The 14,115-nt window shown below is 39.7% G+C and overlaps 1 protein-coding gene across 1 annotated transcript in view; it reads left to right on the top strand.

The window, feature by feature from the left end:
• RNASET2 (ribonuclease T2) overlaps window positions 1-14,115 on the top strand; it is a 39,211-nt gene that overhangs the window by 19,127 nt on the left and 5,969 nt on the right. The window contains exons 5-7 of the mRNA XM_034765235.1: window positions 1,520-1,577; window positions 2,744-2,814; window positions 8,809-8,922. Of these exons, the coding sequence (XP_034621126.1) occupies window positions 1,520-1,577; window positions 2,744-2,814; window positions 8,809-8,922 (243 nt within the window). The remainder of the gene's footprint in view (window positions 1-1,519; window positions 1,578-2,743; window positions 2,815-8,808; window positions 8,923-14,115) is intronic.

The raw sequence follows: 14,115 nt of genomic DNA on the forward strand, positions 1-14,115 counted from the left end.
AATGTGAAAAATGACTTTGTAAACATGGGATTGAGGATTACATGTTTGTTGTGTCCAAACAATTTCCTTATTAAATGTGCTCATTTTACAAGTTCAAATGTTGTTTTCTGTCAGCCCTACAAATTCACTTGGATTCTGAAGGCCCGATTGTCTACGCATGTAAATCTGCTCAAGTCAATGGATTTACATGAGTGTAAAACTGGTGCAACATAAGAATCAGGCACTGAGAGTTAAGATGGGTTTTTTCCTTCTCCAATAATAAGTCCTACAGGTCCAGTTCAGACCTCTGTATTACCATCCCATTGTCTTCAAATTATGCTCTCATTGGTGCCTAAGCAACCAGTTACCATCAAAGGGATCTTCACAGATGTAACTGATCAGATCTTAGTAAACAATACTGATGATAATGCATCCAAAAAAAGACTTCAGTTCATTCTCTCTTCTTAGTTCTGTTGGCTCTGCAGAGCTAGAAATAATAATAATAATAATAATAATAAATGATACTTTTGTCTGCTGGTCTGACTTTGAATACACACAGGGAACAGATCTGAGGAGGGAGAAATGATCATGTTTTCCACAGGCAGTTTTCAGAGCAAAATCCCATTTATCACTGAATCTGTGCTTTTGCAGGTTCAAGTCAGACCTCTAACTTACTAGGATTTTTAGTTTTTGTGCTGGTGGATGCTCCACTGATCTGCTCTTATGAATGTGTAGCGTATTGAAGTATAAGAACCCTGCTCTAGCCAGAGACCAAAGTTGTATAGTTCAATACACCGCTAACTTATGATCTTGCATGCTTGGTGATCATGTGCAGGCACACAAATCAAATTGCAGAATAAGCTTTTTTTTTTAAAAGTCTATTTCCAAAGTTGCTAATGTAAAGGGGAGTATAACTTCCTCTTTTTCTGAGTTCAGAGCACTTATTAGTGTCTCATGACTGAATGTGGCCTGAGGAGTCTAAACATGTTACAAAAAACTCATAGAAACTTGTGAAAAACATGTCTGTCTCAAAGGAAACAACTGGCTGGAATCTCTGAAGATGTAGAGACTTTTCATAAAAAAATAAGTGATTGGAAGAAAACATACAAAAGATTGGTCGCCTATCCTCTATAAAACTATCGACAGCATTACAACTAGGTTCCAAGGCAGTTAGAATTTGTGTGGGTCTCGGGAATCGTAAATTGAGTGACTCACTTAGGATGGAATTGACTTCATTGGAGAGGGCCCAGGCAAAGTCCTCCACACCACTCAGGCACTTTATGCATAGCTAAAGTGGTGTGAAGGGCACAACAGGGTCCTCTGCACTTAGAAGAGTTCAGCCACAATTAGCACGTAATGAATTTTAATGCGTTTGTGATGGTGAAAATGCTGTAGAGATTGACTTGGGTTCCTTGGATTTTTAAACTCAAATTTCAAAGCTATAATCTTGTAACTTTGAAATGTAGCTCCGTGACACGACTTTTTCCACCCAGTTCCTAATAGTGGGCATTCTGTTTTCATTTGTATATTTCTTCCCTAGGCCTGATAAAGTAGACGAATGTAATAGAACATGGCACTTCAATGTGACTGAGATTAAGGTAATTTTAATTTATTTAAATTAAAATGTTAATTCTGAGCAGGATTGAACACAATTACCTTTTCAAATCCCAAATATATATAACTTCATAGCCTATCCCTTCTGATTTAATTTGTAATCTGAGATGGTTATGCTTTTAAAAATTCCCATTCCAACATTCATTAGGTGCTTTATTCCCTTATTCTAAGTCTCTGTGAAGTTCAACGACTCCTTCAAATCACCATTGGTTTTGTATACACACATGGCTTGAGTCATTCCCTAGTCTTTTCAAGTAGAAACTGGCAGAACACTGGCTCTGGGCCTCCCGGGGCAAAAAGTCTTTCTGGAGGGGAGCGTTAGAGTGACCAGACAGCGAGTGTGAAAAATCGGGACGGGGTGCGGGGTAATAGGATCCTATAGAAGAAAAAGACCCAAAGATCGGGACTGTCCCTATAAAATTGGGACAGCTGGTCACCCTAGGGAGGGTACAACTAGAGCACCCCTTGCAACTTCTGTGCTGCTGGGCAGCCCAGCACCTAGGAGTGCATTTTCCACAGAGCGTCCAGTAGTAGGACTCCTGTTGATTATCATCTGTTGTTTAAAGCTGTTCCCCTGATGGAACCAATAAGGGAAGTGAAAGCAGTGGTGGCTGCAGCCTGTCCTTTCCCAGAAGTGAGGTACATCTGCAGGCAGGGGTGCAGGGAATGCAAATTAAGGAGAGCTGAACAGTAAGCTCTATGATGAATTTGACTTCTTTCAAACCATAAAGAATGGAAAAGTCCATTTATCAGTCTAACATTGCTTTATAATACAGGGTGGGGGATTAAAGGCTGGAGATGAGTAAGACAGGAACTGTACAATTTAAGAGGATTTCCGTAGGGTTGCAGAAATTAATCAGTTAATTAAACAGTTACAGAAATGTATCTGATTTCAAGAAAGGAAATATTTTTGTTCAGTGTTTCAAAATCTAATTGTATATTTGCATCTGAAACAGCCATAAGGATACATTTTCACAGGGCACAAAACCTCTTACTCACCTAGCAATAATTCTTTTTCACCTATATAACGGGTTTCAGCCAAGAATCTCCAAGGAGATTGGCAATGTTTTGAAAATGTATCCATTTATGTATATTGAGTATGAAATCCCTTTTCAGCTACACAGGGTAGATACATATTTTTAATTTCTAGGATCTCTTGCCAGACATGAGACAATACTGGCCTGATGTACTCCATTCATCTCCTAATCGCACCCAGTTCTGGTGAGTTCAAGCTACGATGGAAATTCATTTTGGATGTATCTTATAGTCTTTCTAAATGACTTATCTGAAGGAGCCTTTGGTACCAGGCTTTAGACGCTTGCTGTAGTTGCATCAAAAACCTTGGAATAACAACTTTAGAAATTATTCTGCACTTTCCTTCTGTGTTTCTTATGCTTTGTCAATATTAATATTTACATGGAAGCAGGATCTCTGGCCTCAGTCTTCCAAAGGATTACCTGTGTAGACCCTTACACCACTGTTGTGTCCCAAGGACTACAGTGAGACTCTATGCAGTCATCTAGACCTAATAAGTGTCATATACAGACTTCTTGTAGGTGTATCACACATTCCTATAGGACTGGTATAATGGCACACATTTAGAGAGACATTGAAATTCCTCATACAAGAAGTATATGAAGGTGCAGAGAGCTCCCATGAGTTCTTGTCAAACAAACTTGGTAGTGTTCTTTCAGATTACAGGTTTGGTTGACAAAGGCAACTGTGTTGATATCCTACACATCTACTTCTGTAAGGCATTTTGATGTAGTACCACACAATATTTTTTTTTGAGTTTTTTTTTTTTTTTTTTAAAGTCACAATACAAAAATCAGTGCAGCCCATATTGGATTGATTTAAAAACTGGTAACTAACTGATAGATCTTTTAAAAAAAAAAAAAACAACAACCCAAAACGTAAATGGAAGTCATCATCGAACATTGGTGTTTCTCACAGGGACCTGTTCTTTCCCCAGCACTATTCATGATCTTTATCAATAATCTGGAAATAAATATAAAATTAGTGCTGGTAAGATTTACAGATGGCCCACAAATTGGTGAAGCAATAAATAATTATAAAGATAGGTTTGATCCAGATTCCTCTGTAGAACTTATTGTAAACTGTCCTCACTTAACAACATGCATTTTAGTACAGCTAAACACAAAGGCATACCTCTGGGAATCAAGACTGTAGGTCACATTTATAGGATGGAGGACTGTGTTTTGGAAAGCAGGACTGCAGTGTAGGGTCCAATATTAGTAACAGGATAAACACGATTCTTACTGTGTATGGTATTCTGCAGGGTCTTTGGTATTTGCAGTAGGTTAAGCTTGTTACCATGGTTTCCATGTCTCCTCTGTGTTCAGTCAAAGAAGGGAAGATAAAAAAACTGTTTTTTTCTTTGTCCCATTGCAAATGTATTAATTCTTCATATCTGCTTGATATATGCTTGAAGTTGCTGGCTCACTAGAGAAATTGTAAGTCTGTCTCACAGCATGGGTTCCTTGTATAGATGTGAAAAGGAGACAGAGCATGCCTGTGAATGAAGAGTCTTTCCTACCCAAAACCTCAACCCAAAAAGTTGATGGACTCATTCAGTATTTTATTAGATTCTCCCAGCTCCTGAGTTAAAATCCTTCACTGACTTAGTATCAGAGGGATAGCCGTGTTAGTCTGTAGCCACAAAAATAATGAGGAGTCTGGTGGCACCTTAAAGACTAACAGATGTATTTGGGCATAAGCTTTCGTGAGTAAAAAACCCACTTCTTCAGGAGACTCCATGCATCTGAAGAAGTGGGTTTTTTACCCACGAAAGCTTATGCCCAAATAAATTTGTTAGTCTTTAAGGTATCACCGGACTCCTTATTGTTTCACTGACTTAGTTTCTGAGGTGCTTTTCATTAGGATTGGGTGGGTTATCTCCACCTAGAGGACTGAAAATTCTCTGGGGCAGTATCATAAAGCAGGCAGGGAGAGTGGCTGTCCTTTTGACCCTGCCTTCTCCCTACACAGAGCCCAATCCCCGCATAATCCCAGGGCAAGAGAAACATGTCACAGAACTAGCACTTCCTGTACCCTGATCAACTTCTCTTTACTCCACTTTGCTCATCTAAACAGTTGGGAGCTTTTGGGCTGAAGACAGTAGTATATAGGATCTTCTGTTGGTTTTTTTTTTCTGAGGGGGAAAGTCAAGATATGATGTCATGGTAGTGGACAGCAGATCTTGATAAATACAAGTGAAATATTTTCATACAAATCTGTTGGTAAAAAATGACTATTTGATCAAAATGAAGAAAAATCCTTGAAAACTTTGAATTTACTCTAGTCCCATATATCATCTTGGCTATTGATTCCATTTAGCATTTCTGACTCAAAGGCTAGCCAACAGCAGTCTTGCCAGAAGTTGAAATAACCTGGGGTTACCAGCAGTATAAAAGCAATATGGCAGTTGGTTTAGGTATGTTTTAATTTTTTTTTTTTTGTGACCAATATTTGTTGACTGTGAGAAATCCTTCCCTTTAATACTGGGAGCTGTTTAATAAGGGACAGTGTTGCCTTAAATATGGCTCTAATTACAGATTTTATGAACCTACAAGCTTTTAGCAAACTTAACACCGCTGAAATGCTTCCACATTTTTTACTTCAGTTAAAATAGTTCTTATGAAACAAATAAACAGTCCTTGTAAATATTTCTTTTTAGAGTATAAAACCGTGAAAATTCAGCATGAAGAACCTAAAAGTGAAATGGACTACATAGATTTTCATAGTTGAAAGCTAAATGAAAGAGTTATATTAAAGAGCATACAAAGTGACAAGTAAATGGATTTTAAAAAATCCTTCCACTTAAGAATCAAGATCTTAGTATCGTAGGAAAGAGAAATGTATGTATTCTACAATTTATGATTTTTAAATTGAAAGTGTCCCATGTGGAGTAATTGTTTAGGGGGAAATTTTTGAAAAGATTGTTCATCCCAAACACATAAGGGTGTAGGCTCAACCCAAATGTGTACAGCGCAGAAGAAAGAATCACAGACCTGGCAACTATCTGCATCTAATCCCCTTCGAGTACCGCAAGTTATGGACAGCTGTGGGTTGCAGCTCCTCATTATTCCTCCCGCAATATCTATATGCCTGTGAGCCACTGCATTTGTTTAGTTCTCAGACCCATCTGATATGACTCTAGCTTTGTCCACCACACACTCAGGCTTCAGTGCTCCTGCAAAGTGGAGCAGAGCTCTGCAGTGCTGTTTGGGAGAAAGTGACATCCCATCTTCCCTCTACAATGGTGAGCACAACAATTTTTGCTGCATTGTGGGCATTCTGCAGCTCTGCGTAGTGCAGAGGCAGAATTACTCATGTCAGCACAAGGTCAAAAGTGGTGGAGCAGGGCAGGTTGCATAAGTGAGTGCTCCTGCGTGCCCATTAGCAGAAGGAAATCAAAAGAGGGAATTGCCTAGCTTTGAATGCTGAGCATTTGAACTCATGTCTCCTCAGACACACCTGTTGTGCACTAATGCCTTGCCTCTTCTTTCCCCCCACGCTGCTGAGGGTCAGAGAGATCCACAAGAGGTTTGTTGTTGGGTAGTTTGTTTATTTACTCATTGCTGCCTGTACGGAGGACTGTCTTGCATCCGTATTCGACACAAGCATGAGCTGATGCTCAAGTGCGGTGACCTTGCCTTTCTTGCTGTTTGCCACACAAGCGCTTTGAAAAATCAAGGCCTTTCTGAGCATTAGACAAGAAAGAAATTGGTCTTATTTTTCACTAGGAATTTCTGCAGTTTCCATAGTTTCCTTAGTTGTGTTTTGTTAAGTGCAAGAGGTGAAGGTAAAATGCCACATTCCTATACCCAACAGTTAGAAATAATGAATTATTTCTACATCTTTTCTCTTCTTTCATATAGTTGTGCTGTGCAAAATAGGTAGCTTGTCTTTAGGAAGGGTTATTTTAATTTTTTTGTTGCAAGCTGGGGTGAGCACCCCCTCCTGGACACTCACCAGGCTGTAGTGAACCCAAACTTTGGGTCCCATGAGTTCTTGCTGGGCTGGGCTGGGCAGAGCTCTGGGCCTCTTGGCAGTAGAGACACTACAGTCCAGTTGCCAAGGCCCTAAAACTATCAGCAGTTCTCCCAAGCAGCTGCTGCATGCTCCTAAAGTTCAACCAAATCTGCAGACCCTCTGATTTGTAGTTTGGCATGGATACTTACAGATACACTTTGATCTGTCACATTTGTAATAACTGTAAAGAAACAACGCTATAGGAATGAGAGAAACATTTTCATTCTAAACCCCTAATTTCAAGAACTTATACAGTCTTCCAGTTACACATAACCACCCCCATCCCCAAATTTTGAACTCAGTCTTCATGCTCACTTCCAGCTCAAAAGTAAATGTGCCACTTTTTCCAATTCCAAGTATTTAATAAGAGTTTTCATACTTAAAGTAAGTTCTTTAACTTTTCTGGTAAACACATAACTCAAAGGCATCCTGCAAAAGAAAAAAAAAGATTGGACTTGTGCCCCTTCTTTGTGATGTATAAAGGGGACATCTCAAGAGTCAAGAGATTGAAAGCAAGGCATCCAAAAAATGAAGGGATTTTTAATCATTCATTACAAGCTTTTTGTGTTTTGTGCTGACATCTATTTAACCCCAGTCACTAATGAACAGTTTGGGAAAAGGATGTCGGTGTTAAAGATTCCATACTTGCATCTTTCACAGTAAATATGCCTTGAGATATAGCTAAATTTCCTGCTTTGTATGTGTTAGTCCACTGACAAAACAGAGTATGGCTTTTTTATTTTATTTTTTGCATTCTGGGATACTGACAGGCTTGACATTATAGTAAGGAACCAGGTTTTAGGACATCTTCATTGTTTTTAAAATTTGGCGCATGGCCTGCTATTGTAGTATACAAGACCTCACTAAAGTTTATACTAAAAGAAATTTAGAAATGTTAACACTTGAGGAAAATTCTCACAGTTTAACTTTCTGAACATGACTCATTTCTCATAATACAACATTTTTTATCACACTAGTATGACTAAATTTTGTCAAGCCGTGACTAACTTGGGTATGTTCTGCTTACCTAAGTTAGCCCACAATGCATATTTTTCAGATGGTTTTCTGTATCTGTCTAAGCTATTTATATGGGCCACCATCACCATAGTTCCTGGGCACATCACAATCTTCAATATGTTTATCCCACAACACTCCTGTGAAATAGGAAAGTATTACTTATTCCTAATTTACAGGTGGAAAACTGAGTCACAGAGAGACTAATCTATTTGCCAGGGTCATACAGTATGTCTGTTGCAGGGTAGGGAATTGAACACAGATATCCCAGTCCCAGACTAGTACCTTAACCAATGGACCATCCTCTTTTTCTCTCTTGTATACTTTATACGACAGTCTGAAACTCTCTCATGCAGTGTTACTGAAAAAAATGTTCCCAGTTCACCAGCCAGATAGAACTCTGTTTCTGTACTAAATAATAAAATCTCATGGAGGCAGGGCTTTTGTATTGTACATTCTACTGTATGTGGCACTAAATTATCAGACTTGAAAAATATATCCTGTCACTGGATGGCTTCATAAGTCTTGTTACATTTCAGAATCCACAAAACCATGAAGCACAATATGTAAAATGTAGCTCTGCCGATGACTGTTACATTTATGCTCTCAGTCAGTGGGCAAGTTAGCGTCTCTCTTCTTTTGCCTCATCCTGATATTTCCTTAGCAATTTGCACTAATAGAACTGTGAAAATCTGCCCTCCTACAGCAATGTTTTCTCTTTGTGTTGTGTACTCTACTACATGCTAGGATTCTCTGCCTTATCACATCTAATCGAGTCTCAGTCTGAGATGCTGGCACCAGGAATGGGAGGCTTCTCATTTTTTGCACCTGGCACCTATGGCAGAGTGAACAAGATGTATTTGTAGAAATCAGCATCTCTGCTTACTTGTATTGAGGTGCAGGGCGATACAGGGAGAGGATTTGGGGGATTTTTGCCTACTCTAGCTGATTGTATGTGTGGTTGTTTGTAAGATATGTGATGATTTTCTCCTGTTTCAGTTATGAACTTCATCTGTCAGATGCTTGTTCTTACACTAATATTTGGATAAGAACTCTTTACCTTAAAGGGACATTCTCTTAGCATTCTGAGTATACCTGGGCAGATTCCATGTCTCTTAAAAACTGAATTTAGCTTTGTTCCCATAGGAAGCATGAGTGGGAGAAACATGGGACCTGTGCAGCCACAGTGGAGCCTCTTAATTCTCAAAAGAAATATTTTGGTAGAACACTGGATCTCTACCAAAAACTTGACCTCAACAGGTATGGAAATCTACCCCTTCTGTCAGTTTATTATTTTAGTGGTGCAAAAGGCTTTGATGTACACTTAACAACAAAGAAAAAACCCTAAATCTTTCATTCACTCTGCAGTGGAAAAATGACTGTTGATGCCAGTTGTCTTTAATACTGTACTCTAGAGCCAGAGCAAGGTTTATTCTGCTACCATTTTAAGTTGTAGTATGGTCTCCTTTTCTCATCACATGATACTAGGCACCAATCCAACTTCCATTTCAGTCAGTAAGTGTCTTCATTGTCTCTAATGAGTTCAATTTTGCCATCCTTTTTAGGTAAAACTCAAATTGACTGCAGTGGGAATGGCAGGATTGACCCTTGAGGTAGATTCATTTTTAGATATCATAGGCTGCCATTTGTTTACTGAAGTCCTGATCCTGCACACACTTACATATGTGCTCAACTTTACTTCTGTGAGTAGCCCTACTAATTTTTATGGGATTACTCATGGCAGTAGAGTTAAGTATGTGCAAAGGCATTTGCAGGATCAGGGCCTGAGATATTTGCATGGTGTTATAATAGACAGTCAAATTGGGAGTCAAGTTTTGGCTACTATACCTTTTAGAAGTGTTGTAATGTAACCAGAAATATTCTTCTAGATTTTTAAAAACCTATATACAACATAGTCCTTGAGAAACTCAATTTTACAATAGTAGGGCCAATTAAAAAAAATTCAGAAAATTTAGAAAATAAAATGCATGCATCGTTTCTCTTAGTGGAAAAGGACAAGACAAGGGCAAAACTCTTGTTCAGCTTCTGAGAGAGAGAATAATAGACTAGGATTTAGGGACTATATAGGAAGGATCCAATAGAAACAGAGGACAGCCTGAAAGACCGATGTCAACCAATGCCAAAGTCCCCACCATGCACTCATAAGCAATTAACAGTGTGTTATGTCTTCCTATTCCGATTGGATGATCCCTTCTCACTGCTCCAACACACTGGTGGCTACACACAGAAAATTTAGATGGGAGATAACTTGTCCTAGCTTCTTAGGTATACATTAATTAGGAGCACTTTTTAAAATGCCCCCCTGTGTAGTGACTAGCAGGCTGTTCAGCTTCTCAGTTCCCTGCTTGAATGTGCAAATTTGCAGCATACAGATGTCCGTGTGAAACCTACATGACATTATCAGCCTGGGAGCGGATTTTAAATATTTAATATTGATTGCCAATATTTAAAAAAGAGAAATAGGATGACCCAGGGAATTATGTCTGACATCAATCCTGGACAAGGTAATGGAGCGGCAGATAAGGGACTCAATAAAGAATTAAAGGAGGGTAATATGATCAACATGGGTTTACGGAAAATAGATCCTGTCAATTTACCTTGATATCTTATTTTGATGGGATTACAAGGTTGGTTGATAAAGGTACTAGCCATGCTGTAATATACTTAGACTTCCATAAGGTGTTTGGCACTGCACAATATTTTGATTAAAAAACAAGAATTATATAAAATTAACATGGCACACATTTAATAGATTAAAACATGGAAACTGACGGGTCTCATGATGTAACTAGTAGGGGTCCTACAGGGATTGGTTCTTACCCCTATGTATTTTAATATTTTTATCAATGATCTGGAAGAAAACAAAGTAATCACTGATAAAGTTTGCAGATGACACAAAAATTGGCAGAGTGGTAAATAATGAGGAGGACGGGTCATTAATATGGATGTGGATCACTTGGTAAGCTGGAAGCTAAATGTCAATGTATACATCTAGGAACAAAGAATGAAGGCTGTACTTATACTGTGAGGGACTCTATCCTGGGTAGCAGTGACTGTGAAAAAGATGTCGTCATGGTTGTGGTGGATAATCAGCTGAACATGAAATACTAGTGAAACCCTGTGGCCAAAAGGACTAACATGATCCTTGGATGCATGAATAGAAATCTCCTATAGGAGTAGAAAGATTATTTTACCTCCGTATGTGGCACTGGTGCAACCAAGGCTGTGTCCCGTCCTGGCATCCACAATTCAAGAATGGTAGAATCATAGAAATATAGGACAATGTCATCAAATCCCGCCACCTGCACTGAGGCAGGATCAAGTAAACTTAGGCCATCATGGAAAAGGGTTTGTCCAACCTGTTATTAAAAGCCTCCAGTGATGGGGATTCCACAACCTCAGTTGGAAGCCTGTTCCAGAGCTTAGCTGCTCTTATGGTTAGAAAGTTTTTCCTAATATCTAACCTAAATCTCCCTTGTTGCAGATTAAACCCATTACTTCTTGTCCTACTTTCAATGGGCATGGAGAACAATTAATCATTGTCCTCTTTATAACAGCCCTTAACATATCTGAAGACTTATCAGGTCTCTCCTCAGTCGTCTTTTCTCAAGACTAAATATGCCCAGCTTTTTTAACCTTTCCTCATAGGTCAAGTTTTTCTGAACCTTTTATCATTTTAGTTGCTCTCCATGTAAAATTATTTGTCATAGTGAGGTCCTGCCTAGCGCACCCTCCGGCTGCAGGCCATGGCACAACAGGCATGCCTGCCTCAGTACGCCTGCCTCTTCAGATCCCCCACTAACTCTACAACAGCTCTCTTGCCTTAAGAACATCTTTCTCTGGGGCCGTACTGCAAATCCAAAGCCGTACTGCAAATCCATCCATTACAAAAAGTCCCAAGCATAGTCAATTTCCTATACTCAGTGGATATAGTCCTTAAAACACTGCTTTTCCCAGCAGGAACCCCTGCCCTCCCCCCTCCCTCCCCACACCCCAGCATCTCTGCTGGGAGTCCTTCCATATTAGATTTTGGTGTCTTCCACTACACCTAAGCTCCTTGTCAGTCCTCTTCTGTTCCTCTGAATGCAATTCCCAGAGGGACCCCCCCCACACAGCTTCTCTTTTGGGAGATTGTTCTTGCCGGGGAGCATCCCTTCCTCCCTCTGGACCTCTCATTGTTCCCCTGGATCCAGCTCTCCAGCATGGAGATGTCAGCTGATGAGCAGCTCTACTGTTCCCTGCCTTCAGCCATCTCCAGCCCTCAGTTTCCAACTAGGCCACCAGGCACTTCCTTCTGCTGCTACTCCTCTTCTCTCCTTCAGCCCTCTGGCCCTGGCTCAGGGAGGTCAGCCAGCATACCCCTCTAGTCTCCTTGCCTTCAGCCTTCCCCCAGGAAACACCTTCTGTGTCTGGCAACCCTTATCTCCTGCCAATCTTCTCCTCCTAGACAGCCCTCACTCAGAGTCTCAGATCAGGTTTTGCTCCTTTCAGATTCTCTGTGGTTCTCTAAACCCCCAGGTGCTGCCCTGCTCTCTGAATTGGCCAAACTGAGAGCAACTGTTCTGGCACAGCGAAGCTGAACCTACTTCAGGGCCAGCCACCATGTCACAGTACTTTACTCTTACTTTTTCTCAGTTTTCTGATTGGTCCTGTGCTGCTACAGAGAAAGGCAAAAAGAAAAATCCTAGGTCCCTGCCTGTTCACTGGATGGGGAAAATGTCTTCATGGCTCCATATCTGACAATCAAGATACCCTCTATAACAAAACAGCCTTCTAAGAGAAGGGGGAAAATCCTTCAGTACTTAACCTAAATTAGCTTTTTTTAAAAATTAGTTTTGTTGTGGTTGCTGTCTTAATTCAAACAGCTCCTTACCAAAGTCTTGTTTACTCCCTTTACATACACAGAATATGAAATAGTGATTTTCATCCCCTCCAGTCTGTGTAGCTGCCTTCTAATATCCAGTCATAGATTTTTCTAGACCTAAGTCCTGAGCATTTCAAATGTAATAATAAAATCAGTTTAAATATGTCTGATTAGTAAATTGCCTGTGTTCTATTGTCCTGGGTAGCTTTTACAATGTGACTAAGGAATGAGTTGCAGATGGAATGGTGACCGACAGTAGAGCTCTTTACTTTGAGTGAATGTTGCGGTGTGAAACAAAGAACGGAGACTGAAAAATTTTCAAGTTAACAGCTAGTGGGTTTTTTCTTATCGCTTAAAAAAAAGAGCATTACCATTTTTCATTATTCTTCCAGTGAATATTGAATTAAACATTCTTATTGCACTGATTTGCAAATTCCAACAGGAAAATGTACAGCTAGAATTGCTAAAAGATTTCTTTTTTTAATTACTCTTCTTTCAACTTCTATATAAAGGTACACGTTTGTTTGTTTTTTAAATCATTTTCTTTGAGGTAACAACTCCAGGCTGTTGAAAGAATAACATTGTATCTTCCTAGTTACCAACCTGCAAAAATCTCAAATGACTGAGTTAGACAGTCACTTATTGGGAAGAGGACTTCAGTCGATTTGATTAGAACTGGTGTGTACAGGACCTGATCTTGCCAGGTGCTGAGCTCCATCAGCTTTCATTTGACTAAACCCTGAGAACTGCAGAACACTTACAGTTCCTCTTGAACTCCTATTGTTGGGATATGGCCCATTGATTTCCTTAGCAATTGAATGGTTGAGCTCCTCATAGGATCAGGCCTAGAGGAATGAGGTACACCAACTTCAGGTTCTGGAGGGTGGAATCCATGAAGGGACTAGGCATCGCAATGCTGAGTCCATGGCACCTAACTTTTAGGCACCCAGAAAAAACAGGAACAACGCTGAGTTAGGCACCTAGGGTCCCTATACAATGAATGGGGAGAGATAGGTGCCTAAGAATGCAATCCACAAAAGCCAGCATGATAGATGGGGAGCTGCCTAAACTAATCTGAGGGGGATGTATTAAGATTTCTTGGAGATAGGCACCTAAGTCCAGGCTGCAGAGAGGTGCCTAAGGACATCTGCTTCCTAGAGTTAGATAGCTTAAGCAGGTTTCAGAGTAGCAGCCGTGTTAGTCTGTATCCGCAAAAAGAAGAACGGGAGTACTTGTGGCACCTTAGAGACTAACAAATTTATTAGAGCATAAGCTTTCGTGGACTACAGCCCACTTCCGAAGAATAATAAATTTATTTTTCTTCCTCTAATAAATTTGTTAGTCTCTAAGGTGCCACAAGTACTCCTGTTGTTCTTTTTTTAAGTGCTTTTGAAAATGTTACCCTTTATGTTTTGCTACTGTTGGTTTTTGGGTTTCAATGGATTTTTGACTTTGCAAACAAAAAGAAGTCAAAGTCTTATTCCTCAGTAACCTGATTTGCAGAAAATGGAAGAAAAAAATATTTAGGTGAATTTGATTAATGGTCTCTCATACACTTACCATGAACC

This window comes from Trachemys scripta, chromosome 3 (genome assembly GCF_013100865.1).
Source record: "Trachemys scripta elegans isolate TJP31775 chromosome 3, CAS_Tse_1.0, whole genome shotgun sequence".
NCBI classification, from domain to species: Eukaryota; Metazoa; Chordata; order Testudines; family Emydidae; genus Trachemys; species Trachemys scripta.